The sequence below is a fragment of the Electrona antarctica genome, assembly GCF_951216825.1.
Source record: "Electrona antarctica genome assembly, chromosome: 4".
In the NCBI taxonomy this organism is placed as follows: domain Eukaryota; kingdom Metazoa; phylum Chordata; class Actinopteri; order Myctophiformes; family Myctophidae; genus Electrona; species Electrona antarctica.
The window spans coordinates 4,692,043-4,709,591 of record NC_136809.1 but is presented as its reverse complement, the minus strand read 5'-3'; the positions used below and the strand labels follow the sequence as shown (position 1 = coordinate 4,709,591).

General features: G+C 48.4%; 3 protein-coding genes across 3 annotated transcripts in view; 2 read left to right on the top strand and 1 right to left on the bottom strand.

The window, feature by feature from the left end:
• Positions 1 to 380: 380 nt before the first annotated feature.
• LOC306922166 (mitochondrial import inner membrane translocase subunit Tim29-like) lies at positions 381 to 1,157 on the bottom strand (the record flags this gene model as incomplete). Its single annotated transcript, XM_079499562.1, has 1 exon — positions 381 to 1,157. The coding sequence occupies one exon, from the start codon at positions 1,155 to 1,157 to the stop codon at positions 381 to 383; it is 777 nt and encodes a 258-aa protein (XP_079355688.1).
• A 634-nt stretch (positions 1,158 to 1,791) lies between these two features.
• timm10 (translocase of inner mitochondrial membrane 10 homolog (yeast)) lies at positions 1,792 to 5,685 on the top strand. Its single transcript, XM_079499308.1, has 2 exons — positions 1,792 to 2,066; positions 2,946 to 5,685. Exons 1-2 carry the CDS (start codon positions 1,996 to 1,998, stop codon positions 3,139 to 3,141), a joined length of 267 nt encoding a protein of 88 aa, XP_079355434.1. The 5' UTR covers positions 1,792 to 1,995; the 3' UTR covers positions 3,142 to 5,685.
• A 961-nt stretch (positions 5,686 to 6,646) lies between these two features.
• The window catches only part of unc93b1 (unc-93 homolog B1, TLR signaling regulator), a gene marked incomplete at its 3' end in the record, with an annotated part of 36,999 nt that continues 26,096 nt past the window's right edge, over positions 6,647 to 17,549 (top strand). Inside the window, exons 1-4 of the mRNA XM_079499561.1 lie at positions 6,647 to 6,782; positions 6,872 to 6,928; positions 9,163 to 9,258; positions 12,185 to 12,309. Coding sequence (XP_079355687.1) covers positions 6,780 to 6,782; positions 6,872 to 6,928; positions 9,163 to 9,258; positions 12,185 to 12,309 — 281 coding nt within the window. The 5' untranslated portion in view covers positions 6,647 to 6,779. The remainder of the gene's footprint in view (positions 6,783 to 6,871; positions 6,929 to 9,162; positions 9,259 to 12,184; positions 12,310 to 17,549) is intronic.

The following is a 17,549-nucleotide window of genomic DNA, read 5'->3' as shown; positions in this document are numbered from 1 at the left end:
CTGGCAGTGATTCCGAAACATGTTCATTTCATGGACCCCCCAGTTTCACACGCATTATGCTACGGACCCCCGATTTAATGGCATTTCTATCTCTGGTACCCCAATTTATATTGTAAAACCACTACAGACACATAAGGGTCCATTGTAACTATCTCTAATTGAGCTAGGTACCCCCTGGAACTCCCTCAAGTACCCCCAGGGGTCCCCGGACCGCACTTTAAATTTACTTACACTTGGGGAACCACTGGTCTCGACCTCCTTGATGTTAGGGTGAGGCCAAGATCCTGCTCTCGCCCACTGATGGCTGGATGATGGATTTATGTGGCAGTTTTGAGCTTTGCCTTAATGTTTATTTGTTTTTTTTGTTATTTTTCTTGTCACTACGCTATGCTTTCCTTTTGCTCTTCTACTATTTCCGGTACTACAACAGCATCCTGGCGGCTGTCTTTTAGCCCCACCGCCTCCTCCTCCTCCTCCATCATCTTCAGAGGCAGCCAGGACGCCTTATGCAAGCTCTCGTTGCGTTCCACCTCCCGTACAGTGGGGGGCAGCGCGGCGTCGCGCATGTGCGTCGGCAGGCTCTCGAACTCCTCCTCGTTTACGTCACAGTCCTTCATCTTGGCGTCCAGCACCCACCAGCGTCCCGCGAAGCCCACGTCCAACACGCGCCCAGGCAGCTCCCGCCACGGCGGCGACGCCAGGTCGGCGCAGCCGGCCGCCTCGTACAGACAGACGTCCGGGGCGTGGTCGGAGCGCCACGCCAGCGAGGCCACGCCCAGGCTGAGGTGACACAGCCGTCCCTCGTTGTGCAGCCGGGTCAGGCTCTGCACGTGGCCGTGGGAGGCGCCGCTGCGCGTCCGCGGCGACAGGAGCCCCAGCCGATTGGAGGATCGGAGGAGCGCGCCGCGGAGGGAGTCCTCGTCGGGATTGGTGCGCGCGCAGGCCCAGGCCCCGCCCAGCAGGCCCAGGCAGGTCAGCACGCTGAGCGGTCGCTGCCAGGCGCCGACCGCCGCCTCCCTGCACGCCTCCGTGTAGTCAGACGCCAGGCTGTGACACCACGCGCCCACTCTGCTGCGTTTAACCCTTTCCCACCGCGTCACTGTGACCTCCGCTGTGACGGCGGTGCACAACGACCTCCTCTTCATCATCACCTTCATCCTCCATGAGCTCTTCAAACACACAGGCCAGGGAAATACTCTGTTATCTGTCGGTCCTTTTATGCCCATATAGAGATATGTGATGTCATCAGTCCATATATGGGCATTGCGCCTCGTGCCATGACACATGAGGTTCAGGTTAGACCATATTTGGGTGTAAGCTGCATTGGGACCAAACTCCTTATATGGTTATTATGGCTGAGTCATGGTGACATGACCTTGACATGACTCAGAGTCAAACAAATAGTTAGAAGAAAAACAGGGTGGAGTACAACAATTTTCTTTAAGAGTTTTTCTTCTTTCTAATTATTTATTCGGCCCCAAACATTGTGTTTATTGTCAGGATTTGTCAGGAGCTGAGTTAGTTTTGTCCGAGGCCTTTAAATAAAAATGGAAAAATGAATCAAATTAAATCCCGGGCCATGAAAGGGGGCGGGCCACGGGACTGTGACGCTCAAGGCTAAAATGATGATGTAAGATGTCATCATACCAATGCCAATCAAATTACGTAAGACGTCATATCAATGGCCAATATAAATATATAAGAGAGAGAGAGCAATTATTCAATAATACAAAGTAGTGCTTTTCTCTTTTCTTCCCCTCCCTCTCAGCTGTTCACTATACTCTATGGCTGTTCATCACAACTTTATTGGTAGCGGAAGTGTGTGCGCCCTCTGTTGCGGACCGGGTGAAACAAGGCGCACGTGTGTTCTGTGCAGAGAGAGGGTTTGAAGGTTACAGTGAAACGGATCTGTTTCTCGACACAAGCAGCATCAGAACAGAAGCTGACCCGGTGTCCGTGTCGGTTGTTGTTGGGTCTTCACAGACTATAGACATCATGGATCCCATGAAAGCTCAGCAGCTGGCGGCGGAGTTAGAAGTGGAGATGATGGCGGACATGTATAATAGGTAAAATAATGCTTTAAAATGCTAAAAGTAGCAAGCCGGCTAATAACCGGTGGCTTAGCCGTACTACCCGTCCATGCATCTTAATGTACATCACGGGACGCGCTGCAGTATTCCCCGACTTTAATTAACATTTGTGCATGTTTTTTGGTTTAAAAAAATGAATTGATTATTGGTATAAGACAGCTGATGTTTTTAGACGGATCTGTATTCTGTGACATGCATGCTATCATCTAGTTGTCGCAGCAGGCTGATTCAAGCAGGCATCGTTGACTGACAAAATGTTGCACAATGTATGTATGAATGAATGGCTTTATTCATATTGTTGTCTGAACGTTATACAAAAATCATTATTTTAATAACATAGCAAACGGCCTCTTGCTCTGTAAGTGACTAGTCTAGAAATGTTATTGATTGATTTATTAACACTAGCAAGTAGCATGACTGAAGTCTAGCCCAAACATTTAGACTCTCGTAGAGGTTTTTTTCGATTCTGACGAGAGATTCGTCAGAATCGAAAAAAAACTCTACGAGAGTCTAAATGTTTGGGCTAACTGAAGTCAAAGCAGACACAAGTAGCATGTGCTTAAATCATGATCATTTAGATCATGTTTCAGATGTCAAACATTTCTGAGATGATGGAATGATGATGGTCATGGAAGGGTAATTAACTTCAAAATCTTTAAAAAAAAAACGGTAAAAATGACCTCAGTCATGCTAGTTTGCAGAATTACAGTACATTTCAAGTACAAAAACTGCATAAAGCATTACACTTGTTTACAATAGGGCCCACCATTTTCAATTAATCAGAGTCATTTTTGAGGCAACTTGCAAAAACTGACTGCATATAATGTATATATGTATGTAATGTATATATTCCAGGATGACCAACGCGTGCCACAGGAAATGTGTTCCCCCGCACTACAAGGAGGCAGAGCTGTCGAAGGGCGAGGCTGTGTGCCTAGACCGCTGCGTGGCCAAGTACCTGGACCTGCACGAGAGGCTGGGCCGCAAGCTGACCGAGCTGTCCGTCCAGGACGAGGAGATGATGAGGAAGTCGGCCGTCGGCAGTGGCTAGAGTCTGAGAGGGGAGAAGAGGAAGGAGGGCCATTTTGAGGGGACAATGGAAAAGGGTTCCTAACATTCTGGATTGTATATAAAAAGAAATCACTGGTTCTCAACGTGGGGTCCAAATGGACGCCTACGGGTCTGTAACTCTGAGAGGGAGGGTCCATATCGGGGATGCCCCACACGTTTTTGACTTGAGAACCCTAGGCGGATTTGAGAGGGCGGCTTGAGGGGGGCCGTCCCTATACACTTTATGTTCAATAAAATCACACCCGTGTGAAGTGAGAGGCGCTCTTATCATCATACATCATCTCATTCCGGCCAATCACAATTTTGCGTCCTCATTTTTTGTCTTCAATGTTTGCGTTTACACGGACATTTTCAATGGCATTAAATGTTTGTGTTAGGACAATGTTTGTGTTTGTAGACACCCTCAAAGCTGGACATAGGATAGGGGCTAGTGCTCCTCATTTCTTTTTAAATTATGTTCAAAAATAATTCTTACATTACAACTGACAAAATAAAAATAAGCATGAGAAATACATCTGAATTCTATTAGGTTTTGTAATAAATTGATTTTAGAATAGTCATGTAAAATTATATATTTTTTCGTATGACTTGTGTCCAGTTCCGGATGCCTCCTGCTTCATGTGTTATGTCACCTGTAGCGTGATTGATCATTCATTTAGAAACTCGGCAATAAACATGGATATCCGTCGATCTTGGAGAATACCAAGAAGCCTATTTGATCAGAATTCCCCACAAAGATAATTGGGGAAAAAACAAACGATCCTGTTTCACTTATTAGGCTATTACAAGAAGCAAGCATTTCTGGAGCAGAGTGTAGAGTAGGAGAGTAGCGACACGCTTTGATCTCACCGCAAAGCGGGTGCCTATGGGCTATAGTTCCATAGCCTGGCTAATAAGCCAGACTAATATCACACAACACTGTCGCGGTATATCAGTCTGGGCTGGCTCCACTTGGATTTCATTTCCCGGGGAACATTTTCTCTTTGACGCAATTGGTCAGAGCTACTGTCAGTCAAAAGTCTCAAGCATTGAACGTCACTGTACCAAAGCCCGCCTATATTGCATACCGTGTCCCGATTGGTCCGACCTGTTCTCTGCTGTAGGAAAGAGGCGTGCTACTGAGCCTCGCCAGACCGTAATCCGCTGGTAGGCAACTTTTTTTTGCCAACGGCTGATTCGGTCTGGTTTATTAACCAGGCTAATAGTTCCAAACATTGCTCCTATGGCTTGAACTATCCCATTGAGATGGAATGAGCACTTCCGCATTCCATTGTTACAATGGGAGTCAACGCTATAGTGTCGCCTCTCTCTTACTAGATTACGCTGCTCTGGAGTAATCTGTTAAAAAGGATACTGTATTGTGTTTTAGTGTTTATTGTGATGCCGGCGTTTACTTCTAAACTAGGTAAGGCAATACATTACTGCACTGAACTCTGCATGCAGTGTTCGTAATCATTTGGATAGGCTGTGCCTCAGCTTTGCTCGTAACCCCCAGTAGTGCCAACTGCTGGAACTATGGAGCAGGCTTGTATCTGTGTGCTGCTGTACTTTTCTTAAATAACTCATTTGTAGGGGTTAGTGCATTGCATTCAATTACACCCAGGCCCCCCACTACCCATTTGTACCTCAAGAGTTACAGACCTGTGATTTTTGCAACGTCGAGTGTGGTCCATTTGGAGATTTCTTTACCCGTGGTGGTCCCTGGACCCGACGTTGAGTAACGGTGGTCTAAATGAGAGAACGGTGGACACTGGGCTACACATCTTTTAAGTTATATCATCATGCTGACGTCGAGAGCGAGAGAAACCGTTGCAGGTGCCACGGTGGAGGAAGCCGAGGACATGTTTGGAGAAGGTTGTGGTGCATCTGAGGGTTGGGTGAGGTGAGGGTCTGACCTCGGGGATGTCTGGGACAGTTCCAACAATTCTATGTAATTGCATTCACCTGTACCCGAGAGTCCAGAGTTTGGAGCCAGCCACTCAACTCCTCAAGGATGTCATCAACAGACATTCAAAGACCTCTGGGAACGTCTTAAAACCTTGCCTACTGCCTACCTGTCGTATTGCCCCCCCCCCCCCTCCCCTCCTCCCCCAAGCAGGTAAAACAAGTCTAGGAACTATTTGGAAAAGCTCTTGAGTTCGGAGAGGTGAAGCCGAGCATTGGAGAGACAACAAAATACTGTTCAGCAAAAACTATTAATTTTATACCAGAGACACTACTTCATTTACACTTTCAGTCAGTTCTGTCATAATATCACAATGTGTGTCTGATTTTGATTTGTTTTACATGTACGGTAATCAGTTAAAAAATGTATGTCATTCATTTGCTTTGGTTATGATGGACTGGGAGCGTATGGTTGTCTAGATATAGACTGCATCATATTTGTGGACCATGTTTGTTGAGTGGCATTGCACTGGTTTTACTTATCGTCCTTACATTGCCATATAAATGGAATTGTTTATTTGTTTAAATGTGCATTATTGTTACAACTGCACAAAATGTGTGTAATAAACGTTAATCTGTGTCCTTTTGCTATTTAATGGAAATAGGCACACTAGAACAGTTCTCAAAGAAGTCCTTTAAGGGGAACTAGGGGTCAGTTGAGTTAACCTGAGGTCAATTCTACAAATGCCTTCTAAATCTAGTTCTCACACTTTCAAGATTATTAAAAAATAGTGGCTTATAGTCTATGCCCTATATCTTGCGCCACCCCTTATCCCTAAATGTGTTTTTTTTTTACCATTTTAAAATAGTACAAATAGCCGATCTACAAGCTAACAACGTGTCGATGTAGATTGGTTAGTTACTATTTTTAAATGTTTTAAAATAGTAAAAAATGGCAATTAAGTTTAGGGGAAGGGGTGGCGCAAGATGGAGCCCATAATCTGGTATTTTTGAATAGGCTGCCAGAGCAAAAATGTAAAATGAAACATATAGCATCCAAAATTCCAAATCAGTTGAAGCACTTTCACCTTAAACATTGGCTATTTGAAAATAGCTGATCGGTTTTGAATGTTTTACATTTTAACAATCCATATATTGTATGGGGGTTTCGCGATTAAATACATTACATTGGGTGTCCTTGACATGAAAAAGTTAGAGAACCATTTTGATTGATTGATTTATTAACAGTTTGCAGAATTACAGTACATTTCAAGTAGCCTACAACTCAATTAAAAAAAGCTGTTAACTGTGAGTGGACGACACCATAAACTAAAGCATTACACTTTATTGTTTACAATAGGGCCCACCATTTTCAATTCATCAAAACATTAAGAGACGTACGAATTATACACAACTATAGTCAAAAGAGGAAATCATCATAAATAATATATCAGAATATTGCAAATAGGGCTCTGTATCTTTAAGAGAATCCAGCGTGTGTGTGTGTGTGTGGTTTGGGGAAGTGCAGACAGCCTCTCTCTTGGCTCTTCTCTGGGGAAGTGAAGACGAACAGGTTTCATTTCCACCGCCGGGAGTTTTTATTTATGGTTAACTTTTACGTGAGAAAGGGGAAGTGTACCAATAAAAGAATCGTGTATAGTTCTATCATGAGACGTGATCAGCATTCAACTATGAGAGTCGACCCATGATCCAGGCAGCGCATAACCAGCAAAGATGGTAAGTCCAAATCCTTTTCTCGTATAGTATGTATTTGTTGTTGTTATTAACACACACTAACAGATGCTATATGTGTGTGTGGCTGTCAGTATGGAGCAGTATTGCAGAGATGCTGGCACATAACAAACAAAGTTACCTCAACTAATGTAAGTTATAACCTTTATATTACTGTTAAGTTTCGTTTTACCCGTAACTAGGCTAAACACGTCTGCTCTAGTCGGAACTTCATTCTTGACGAATGACACTTGACCGCCCACCTATCAATCAATAGTATTGTATTGATTCAATACCCTAGCGACGGATTCATTAGCTTGTATTTTTAACTCTTATTATTTTGCATTTACTAACATTTGGCCTATCATAATAAAAAATACCCCCACACAGACACACACACACAGTCCCACACACAGTCTCTCACACACACACACACACACACACACACACACACACACACACACTCACACTCACACTCACACTCACACTCACACACACACACACACACACACACACACAGTCTCACACACACACACACACACACACAATCCTCCTAACTGGTTTTCAACTGAGTTTATTATTATTTTTTAATTTAGTGTACAATTTCTCATGACTTAATTGACTTTCATGTCGGTTTAATTGAATAAATATAAAATGAATTAATCTTAAATATCACCACAGATTGTGTCATTGATGTATGAGCCATAGGCCTACTTTTCATGCAATGTAGGCTCATTGAAGATGAGGTTTTGACAGTTTGCTGTCACCTACCTCTGGTCCATAGCTCTAGCCCAGGGGTTCTCAACCCGTGGGTCGCGACCCCTCGGGGGGTCGCCAAATTATTTTGGGGGGTCCCCAAAATATTTTCCAAAAAAGAAAAAAGATTTTTATTTTTTTTTAAATTCACGATTTTTCAAAAATAGCAGACCTACAAGTTCATAGCGCGCCACTCGGTGGCGCGCTATGAGCTTGTAGATCTGCTATTTTTCAATAGCTAAATTATAACAATGCTTAAAACACCAAAAGGGGTTCCCGCCCAAAATGGTTTAAGGTTATTGTAGCAGTCAATTTATATTGGGGGTCGGGAGGGGGCGGGGCGGGGGTCCCGAGACATTGCCAAAGCATTTCCGGGGGTCCCCGGCCAAAAACGTTGAGAACCCCTGCTCTAGCCAACGGCATTGCAACAGCATTAGAGCTATGGACCAGAGCTAGCTCTCACCCATGACGCCTGTGTAAAATATAAAGATGGAAGGAGTGACAGACAGTGACCTCAGGCCTACTGTGTGAACTGTGGAAGAGGGAGGAAATCTGGATATGAACTTGGCAGGATTCCAGAAAATAATTGACATAATATGGTGGTCATTTAGACCTGACGTCGAACCTGACGTCGAAATTAAAAAAAATGTCTTCTAAATCCTAACAGTTTTCTGAAAAACCTCATGTTTTTATATCAGTGGTGCTCAATATTTCATGTCAAGGACCCCAAAAACTATATGTAATATTGGCCACCGACCCCCCATCTGAAAATAGTTCCAGGGACCTCCCAGAAGCAAAGATTTAAGTTAAAAACATTCGCTCTGAAAGAATATATATTCAAAGATTTGCGCCACATTTTCACGATTTTTCAAAAATAGCAGACCTACAAGTTGTAGATCTGCTATTTTTCAATAGCTAAAGTATAACGTAATGCTTAAAACACCAAAAGGGGTTCCCGTACAGAATGGGTTAAAGACCACACTGCAAGCAGCGGCATTGTCTCAGTGAGCTGAGATTTATTTTTATGATAATTTATCCCCAAGTTAAACCATACTAATAAATATTGGCTGATTAAGATTATAGTATACAGTAATTAAGAGACATTAAAAGACAATCACAAAAGGCCAGCACTATTAGGTCCTCCTGGTTGTATCGAGCCCTGAATTGCCCAGATGTATCTTAAGGATGTTGCCTCTGAATGCTGTTTTATAACAGTCAATCATGTCAAAAGTAGTAATGTACAGGTTCGGGATAACTATAAGCACCCTTCCAAATGGAAGCATAAATGTCAGCTAACGTGCGTGTTACTAACCACCTAACCACGTAACTAAAAATATGACAATACTGCCTCGTCAAAGTTGATATTGTGACTTTATATATTGTCAAATGACTTGCATGAGAGGGGGAGAGAGAGGTGGTGGAGTTAGTTGCATTAGCAGACAGTTTGAGGGTCCAATGGAGTTAAGAGGTGTTGTCCAAGGCGCTTTATATTGGTTCAATATATTGCTTTTTAACCAACACACAGACATAAACTGAAGGGTGTTCAATAGCACTGATATATGCCAAAGAAATCATAAAAATATACGGTATGATATTAAACTTGGTGTAAACTCCTCCTCCTGGCTGTCAGATGGAGGGAGCGGATGCAGAGGAGATAGTCCCAGAGATGGACCACCCTGACGCCCAGCTGGTTAACGTCGACCCAGAGGGGAACGCGGAGGAGCCGGTAAGAGCCGCTCATTTATCCCATTTAGGCCTGACGTCAAAATAAAAAAAACGTTGGCTCTGAAAGAATATATATTCAAAGATTTGTGCCGCATTTTTACGATTTTTCAAAAATAGCAGACCTACAAGTTCATTGCGCGTCACTCGGTGGCGCGCTATGAGCTTGTAGATCTGCTATTTTTCAATAGCTAAAGTATAACATAATGCTTAGTTAAAACACCAAAAGGGGTTCCCGCGAATGGGTTAAATGCATAAAGGGCCTTGCAAACGGGAAGCGAGGAACGCAGGCGTTGTTGCCTGGATCAACACAGGTCTCCTCCAGGTCTGGATCAGCACAGGTCTCCTCCAGGTCTGGATCAACACAGGTCTCCTCCAGGTCTGTTGAAGAGGGTCTGGATCAACACAGGTCTCCTCCAGGTCTGTTGAAGAGGGTCTGGATCAACACAGGTCTCCTCCAGGTCTGCTGAAGAGGGTCTGGATCAGCACAGGTCTCCTCCAGGTCTGTTGAAGAGGGTCTGGATCAGCACAGGTCTCCTCCAGGTCTGGATCAACACAGGTCTCCTCCAGGTCTGTTGAATAGGGTCTGGATCAGCACAGGTCTCCTCCAGGTCTGGATCAACACAGGTCTCCTCCAGGTCTGTTGAAGAGGGGCGCAACAATGCAAGCGTAAAAAAAAAGAAGCTAAACAGAATCCAGGTCTGGTGAGCCGCGGGGGGCGTGTGCACGTAACGAGCACGCGCGCAACAAATTCACGGGACCACGCTCACGTACATACGCTTGCGTTGTCGCACTGCAACTTCTCCATTGAATTATCCTCTTTCTATCTGCAAAGTGTTTGTTGCATAGAAATCCACGGCAGACAAGCTTATGAGCTGTACTTCCTGTCAATAAATTCCTTGCAGGTGATTATTTTTCTATGTGTGGGAGTTTGGAAGCGCTCGTTTTAAGCAACCTCCTGCTGCCTCCTGCATTGCGGTCATTGAGTGATATCCAACGAGCACTTAAGGTGGTTGCTAGCCTCGGCAAACGTCTAATTGACTGATCTGCACTGTCCTCATGTCCTCATGTCCTCCCCTCATTCCTCCACCCTGTCCCCATGTCCTCCCCTCATATCCTCCACCCTGTCCTCATGTCCTCCCCTCATGTCCTCCACCCTGTCCCCATGTCCTCCACCCTGTCCTCATGTCCTCCACCCTGTCCCCATGTCCTCCACCCTGTCCCCATGTCCTCCACCCTGTCCCCATGTCCTCCACCCTGTCCTCATGTCCTCCACCCTGTCCCCATATCCTCCACCCTGTCCCCATATCCTCCACCCTGTCCTCATGTCCTCCCCTCATGTCCTCCACCCTGTCCCCATGTCCTCCACCCTGTCCTCATGTCCTCCACCCTGTCCCCATGTCCTCCACCCTGTCCCCATGTCCTCCACCCTGTCCCCATGTCCTCCACCCTGTCCCCATGTCCTCCACCCTGTCCCCATGTCCTCCACCCTGTCCCCATGTCCTCCACCCTGTCCTCATGTCCTCCACCCTGTCCTCATGTCCTCCACCCTGTCCCCATGTCCTCCACCCTGTCCTCATGTCCTCCACCCTGTCCCCATGTCCTCCACCCTGTCCCCATGTCCTCCCCTCATATCCTCCACCCTGTCCCCATGTCCTCCACCCTGTCCTCATGTCCTCCACCCTGTCCCCATGTCCTCCACCCTGTCCCCATGTCCTCCCCTCATGTCCTCCACCCTGTCCTCATGTCCTCCACCCTGTCCCCATGTCCTCCACCCTGTCCTCATGTCCTCCACCCTGTCCCCATGTCCTCCACCCTGTCCCCATGTCCTCCACCCTGTCCCCATGTCCTCCACCCTGTCCCCATGTCCTCCCCTCATATCCTCCACCCTGTCCCCATGTCCTCCCCTCATGTCCTCCACCCTGTCCCCATGTCCTCCCCTCATGTCCTCCACCCTGTCCCCATGTCCTCCCCTCATGTCCTCCACCCTGTCCTCATGTCCTCCTCTCATGTGCTCCACCCTGTCCCCATGTCCCCATGTCCTCATGTCCTCCCCTCATGTCCTCCACCCTGTCCTCATGTCCTCATGTCCTCCCCTCATGTCCTCCACCCTGTCCCCATGTCCTCCACCCTGTCCCCATGTCCTCCACCCTGTCCCCATGTCCTCCACCCTGTCCCCATGTCCTCCACCCTGTCCCCATGTCCTCCCCTCATATCCTCCACCCTGTCCTCATGTCCTCATGTCCTCCCCTCATGTCCTCCACCCTGTCCTCATGTCCTCCTCTCATGTCCTCCACCCTGTCCCCATGTCCTCCACCCTGTCCCCATGTCCTCCACCCTGTCCCCATGTCCTCCCCTCATATCCTCCACCCTGTCCTCATGTCCTCATGTCCTCCCCTCATGTCCTCCACCCTGTCCTCATGTCCTCCTCTCATGTCCTCCACCCTATCCCCATGTCCTCCCCTCATGTCCTCCACCCTGTCCTCATGTCCTCCCCTCATGTCCTCCACCCTGTCCTCATGTCCTCCTCTCATGTCCTCCACCCTGTCCTCATGTCCTCCCCTCATGTCCTCCACCCTGTCCCCATGTCCTCCCCTCATGTCCTCCACCCTGTCCTCATGTCCTCCTCTCATGTCCTCCACCCTGTCCTCATGTCCTCCACCCTGTCCCCATGTCCTCCCCTCATGTCCTCCACCCTGTCCCCATGTCCTCCCCTCATGTCCTCCACCCTGTCCCCATGTCCTCCCCTCATGTCCTCCACCCTGTTCCCATGTCCTCCCCTCATGTCCTCCACCCTGTCCTCATGTCCTCCACCCTGTCCCCATGTCCTCCCCTCATGTCCTCCACCCTGTCCTCATGTCCTCCCCTCATGTCCTCCACCCTGTCCCCATGTCCTCCCCTCATGTCCTCCACCCTGTCCCGTGTGTCAGATGGAAGAGTTCCTGGGCCCGCAGGCAGAGTATGACGAGGAGGAGGAGGAGAGGCGGTTCTACCGACGCAAGAGGCTGGAGGTCATCAAGAACGTCCTGGCAGCCAGCGTAGGAGGCATGATGGTGTACAGCATCTACATGGGTCAGTGTAGGAGGAGGCATGATGGTGTACAGCATCTACATGGGTCAGTGTAGGAGGCATGGCGGTGTACAGCATCTACATGGGTCAGTGTAGGAGGAGGCATGGTGGTGTACAGCATCTACATGGGTCAGTGTAGGAGGCATGATGGTGTACAGCATCTACATGGGTCAGTGTAGGAGGCATGACGGTGTAGAGCATCTACATGGGTCAGTGTAGGAGGCATGACGGTGTACAGCATCTACATGGGTCAGTGTAGGAGGCATGACGGTGTACAGCATCTACATGGGTCAGTGTAGGAGGCATGATGGTGTACAGCATCTACATGGGTCAGTGTAGGAGGCATGATGGTGTACAGCATCTACATGGGTCAGTGTAGGAGGCATGACGGTGTACAGCATCTACATGGGTCAGTGTAGGAGGCATGACGGTGTACAGCATCTACATGGGTCAGTGTAGGAGGAGGCATGACGGTGTACAGCATCTACATGGGTCAGTGTAGGAGGCATGACGGTGTACAGCATCTACATGGGTCAGTGTAGGAGGCATGACGGTGTACAGCATCTACATGGGTCAGTGTAGGAGGCATGGCGGTGTACAGCATCTACATGGGTCAGTGTAGGAGGAGGCATGACGGTGTACAGCATCTACATGGGTCAGTGTAGGAGGAGGCATGACGGTGTACAGCATCTACATGGGTCAGTGTAGGAGGCATGATGGTGTACAGCATCTACATGGGTCAGTGTAGGAGGAGGCATGACGGTGTACAGCATCTACATGGGTCAGTGTAGGAGGCATGATGGTGTACAGCATCTACATGGGTCAGTGTAGGAGGCATGACGGTGTACAGCATCTACATGGGTCAGTGTAGGAGGCATGATGGTGTACAGCATCTACATGGGTCAGTGTAGGAGGAGGCATGGCGGTGTACAGCATCTACATGGGTCAGTGTAGGAGGCATGACGGTGTACAGCATCTACATGGGTCAGTGTAGGAGGCATGACGGTGTACAGCATCTACATGGGTCAGTGTAGGAGGCATGATGGTGTACAGCATCTACATGGGTCAGTGTAGGAGGAGGCATGACGGTGTACAGCATCTACATGGGTCAGTGTAGGAGGCATGACGGTGTACAGCATCTACATGGGTCAGTGTAGGAGGAGGCATGGTGGTGTACAGCATCTACATGGGTCAGTGTAGGAGGCATGACGGTGTACAGCATCTACATGGGTCAGTGTAGGAGGCATGACGGTGTACAGCATCTACATGGGTCAGTGTAGGAGGCATGATGGTGTACAGCATCTACATGGGTCAGTGTAGGAGGAGGCATGGCGGTGTACAGCATCTACATGGGTCAGTGTAGGAGGCATGGCGGTGTACAGCATCTACATGGGTCAGTGTAGGAGGCATGACGGTGTACAGCATCTACATGGGTCAGTGTAGGAGGCATGACGGTGTACAGCATCTACATGGGTCAGTGTAGGAGGCATGACGGTGTACAGCATCTACATGGGTCAGTGTAGGAGGCATGACGGTGTACAGCATCTACATGGGTCAGTGTAGGAGGAGGCATGACGGTGTACAGCATCTACATGGGTCAGTGTAGGAGGCATGGCGGTGTACAGCATCTACATGGGTCAGTGTAGGAGGCATGACGGTGTACAGCATCTACATGGGTCAGTGTAGGAGGAGGCATGACGGTGTACAGCATCTACATGGGTCAGTGTAGGAGGCATGACGGTGTACAGCATCTACATGGGTCAGTGTAGGAGGAGGCATGACGGTGTACAGCATCTACATGGGTCAGTGTAGGAGGCATGGCGGTGTACAGCATCTACATGGGTCAGTGTAGGAGGCATGACGGTGTACAGCATCTACATGGGTCAGTGTAGGAGGCATTACGGTGTACAGCATCTACATGGGTCAGTGTAGGAGGCATGACAGTGTACAGCATCTACATGGGTCAGTGTAGGAGGAGGCATGACGGTGTACAGCATCTACATGGGTCAGTGTAGGAGGAGGCATGACGGTGTACAGCATCTACATGGGTCAGTGTAGGAGGCATGATGGTGTACAGCATCTACATGGGTCAGTGTAGGAGGAGGCATGACGGTGTACAGCATCTACATGGGTCAGTGTAGGAGGCATGATGGTGTACAGCATCTACATGGGTCAGTGTAGGAGGCATGACGGTGTACAGCATCTACATGGGTCAGTGTAGGAGGCATGATGGTGTACAGCATCTACATGGGTCAGTGTAGGAGGAGGCATGGCGGTGTACAGCATCTACATGGGTCAGTGTAGGAGGCATGACGGTGTACAGCATCTACATGGGTCAGTGTAGGAGGCATGACGGTGTACAGCATCTACATGGGTCAGTGTAGGAGGCATGATGGTGTACAGCATCTACATGGGTCAGTGTAGGAGGAGGCATGACGGTGTACAGCATCTACATGGGTCAGTGTAGGAGGCATGACGGTGTACAGCATCTACATGGGTCAGTGTAGGAGGAGGCATGGTGGTGTACAGCATCTACATGGGTCAGTGTAGGAGGCATGACGGTGTACAGCATCTACATGGGTCAGTGTAGGAGGCATGACGGTGTACAGCATCTACATGGGTCAGTGTAGGAGGCATGATGGTGTACAGCATCTACATGGGTCAGTGTAGGAGGAGGCATGGCGGTGTACAGCATCTACATGGGTCAGTGTAGGAGGCATGGCGGTGTACAGCATCTACATGGGTCAGTGTAGGAGGCATGACGGTGTACAGCATCTACATGGGTCAGTGTAGGAGGCATGACGGTGTACAGCATCTACATGGGTCAGTGTAGGAGGCATGACGGTGTACAGCATCTACATGGGTCAGTGTAGGAGGCATGATGGTGTACAGCATCTACATGGGTCAGTGTAGGAGGAGGCATGACGGTGTACAGCATCTACATGGGTCAGTGTAGGAGGCATGGCGGTGTACAGCATCTACATGGGTCAGTGTAGGAGGCATGACGGTGTACAGCATCTACATGGGTCAGTGTAGGAGGAGGCATGACGGTGTACAGCATCTACATGGGTCAGTGTAGGAGGCATGACGGTGTACAGCATCTACATGGGTCAGTGTAGGAGGAGGCATGACGGTGTACAGCATCTACATGGGTCAGTGTAGGAGGCATGGCGGTGTACAGCATCTACATGGGTCAGTGTAGGAGGCATGACGGTGTACAGCATCTACATGGGTCAGTGTAGGAGGCATTACGGTGTACAGCATCTACATGGGTCAGTGTAGGAGGCATGACAGTGTACAGCATCTACATGGGTCAGTGTAGGAGGAGGCATGACGGTGTACAGCATCTACATGGGTCAGTGTAGGAGGAGGCATGACGGTGTACAGCATCTACATGGGTCAGTGTAGGAGGAGGCATGACGGTGTACAGCATCTACATGGGTCAGTGTAGGAGGCATGACGGTGTACAGCATCTACATGGGTCAGTGTAGGAGGAGGCATGACGGTGTACAGCATCTACATGGGTCAGTGTAGGAGGAGGCATGACGGTGTACAGCATCTACATGGGTAAGTGTAGGAGGAGGCATGACGGTGTACAGCATCTACATGGGTCAGTGTAGGAGGAGGCATGACGGTGTACAGCATCTACATGGGTCAGTGTAGGAGGCATGACGGTGTACAGCATCTACATGGGTCAGTGTAGGAGGCATGGCGGTGTACAGCATCTACATGGGTCAGTGTAGGAGGCATGACGGTGTACAGCATCTACATGGGTCAGTGTAGGAGGCATGACGGTGTACAGCATCTACATGGGTCAGTGTAGGAGGAGGCATGACGGTGTACAGCATCTACATGGGTCAGTGTAGGAGGAGGCATGACGGTGTACAGCATCTACATGGGTCAGCGTAGGAGGAGGCATGACGGTGTACAGCATCTACATGGGTCAGCGTAGGAGGAGGCATGACGGTGTACAGCATCTACATGGGTCAGCGTAGGAGGAGGCATGACGGTGTACAGCATCTACATGGGTCAGCGTAGGAGGCATGACGGTGTACAGCATCTACATGGGTCAGTGTAGGAGGAGGCATGACGGTGTACAGCATCTACATGGGTCAGCGTAGGAGGCATGACGGTGTACAGCATCTACATGGGTCAGTGTAGGAGGAGGCATGACGGTGTACAGCATCTACATGGGTCAGCGTAGGAGGCATGACGGTGTACAGCATCTACATGGGTCAGTGTAGGAGGAGGCATGGTGGTGTACAGCATCTACATGGGTCAGTGTAGGAGGAGGCATGATGGTGTACAGCATCTACATGGGTCAGCGTAGGAGGCATGACGGTGTACAGCATCTACATGGGTCAGTGTAGGAGGCATGACGGTGTACAGCATCTACATGGGTCAGTGTAGGAGGCATGGCGGTGTACAGCATCTACATGGGTTAGTGTAGGAGGAGGCATGGTGGTGTACAGCATCTACATGGGTTAGTGTAGGAGGAGGCATGACGGTGTACAGCATCTACATGGGTTAGATATATATATATATCTTACTATAAATGCACCAAGTGTGTGTGTGTGTGTGTGTGTGTGTGTGTGCAGTGCCCGGTGTCGAGTCGGTCGGACCCACGGTTGTCCAGAACCGCCACAAAAGGCCCCTCTGCCCTGGCCAGACTCCATAATTACTTATTTGGGATAAGAACTTATAGGGGTATAGGCGGTAGGGGGCGGTAGGGGGCGGTAGGGGTAGGCGATATAATTATAAATATCGCATCGTGATCCAATATATTCACAGATATGGTATATATCCTGATACAGTGACGCACAATCTATAATTTGCAGTTCTATACCTTAATGTATACTTTTGTACAACGACGGTTGTGTTAGCCTAATGTAATTTAATTTCAGTTTAACTAAACTCTTATTTTAGTTTCTGTTGCCTTGTAGGTGGATGTATTGTCAAGTAACTTGAACAGTAACCTTAAAAACCACGTGAAAAAATATTATCATGTATCGTAATACTGCTTGAAACAATATCGTGTTTATATTATATTATATTATATTATTCCATATCGCCCACCCCATAGAAGAACTTGACCGTTGTTGTTTTTATGTCTGTGTGTCTGTCCGTGCGTGCCGTGCGTGTGTCCGTGTGTCCGTGCGTGTCCGTGTGTGTGTGTCCGTGCGTGCGTGTGTGTGTCCGTGCGTGCGTGCGTGACGTGCGTGCGTG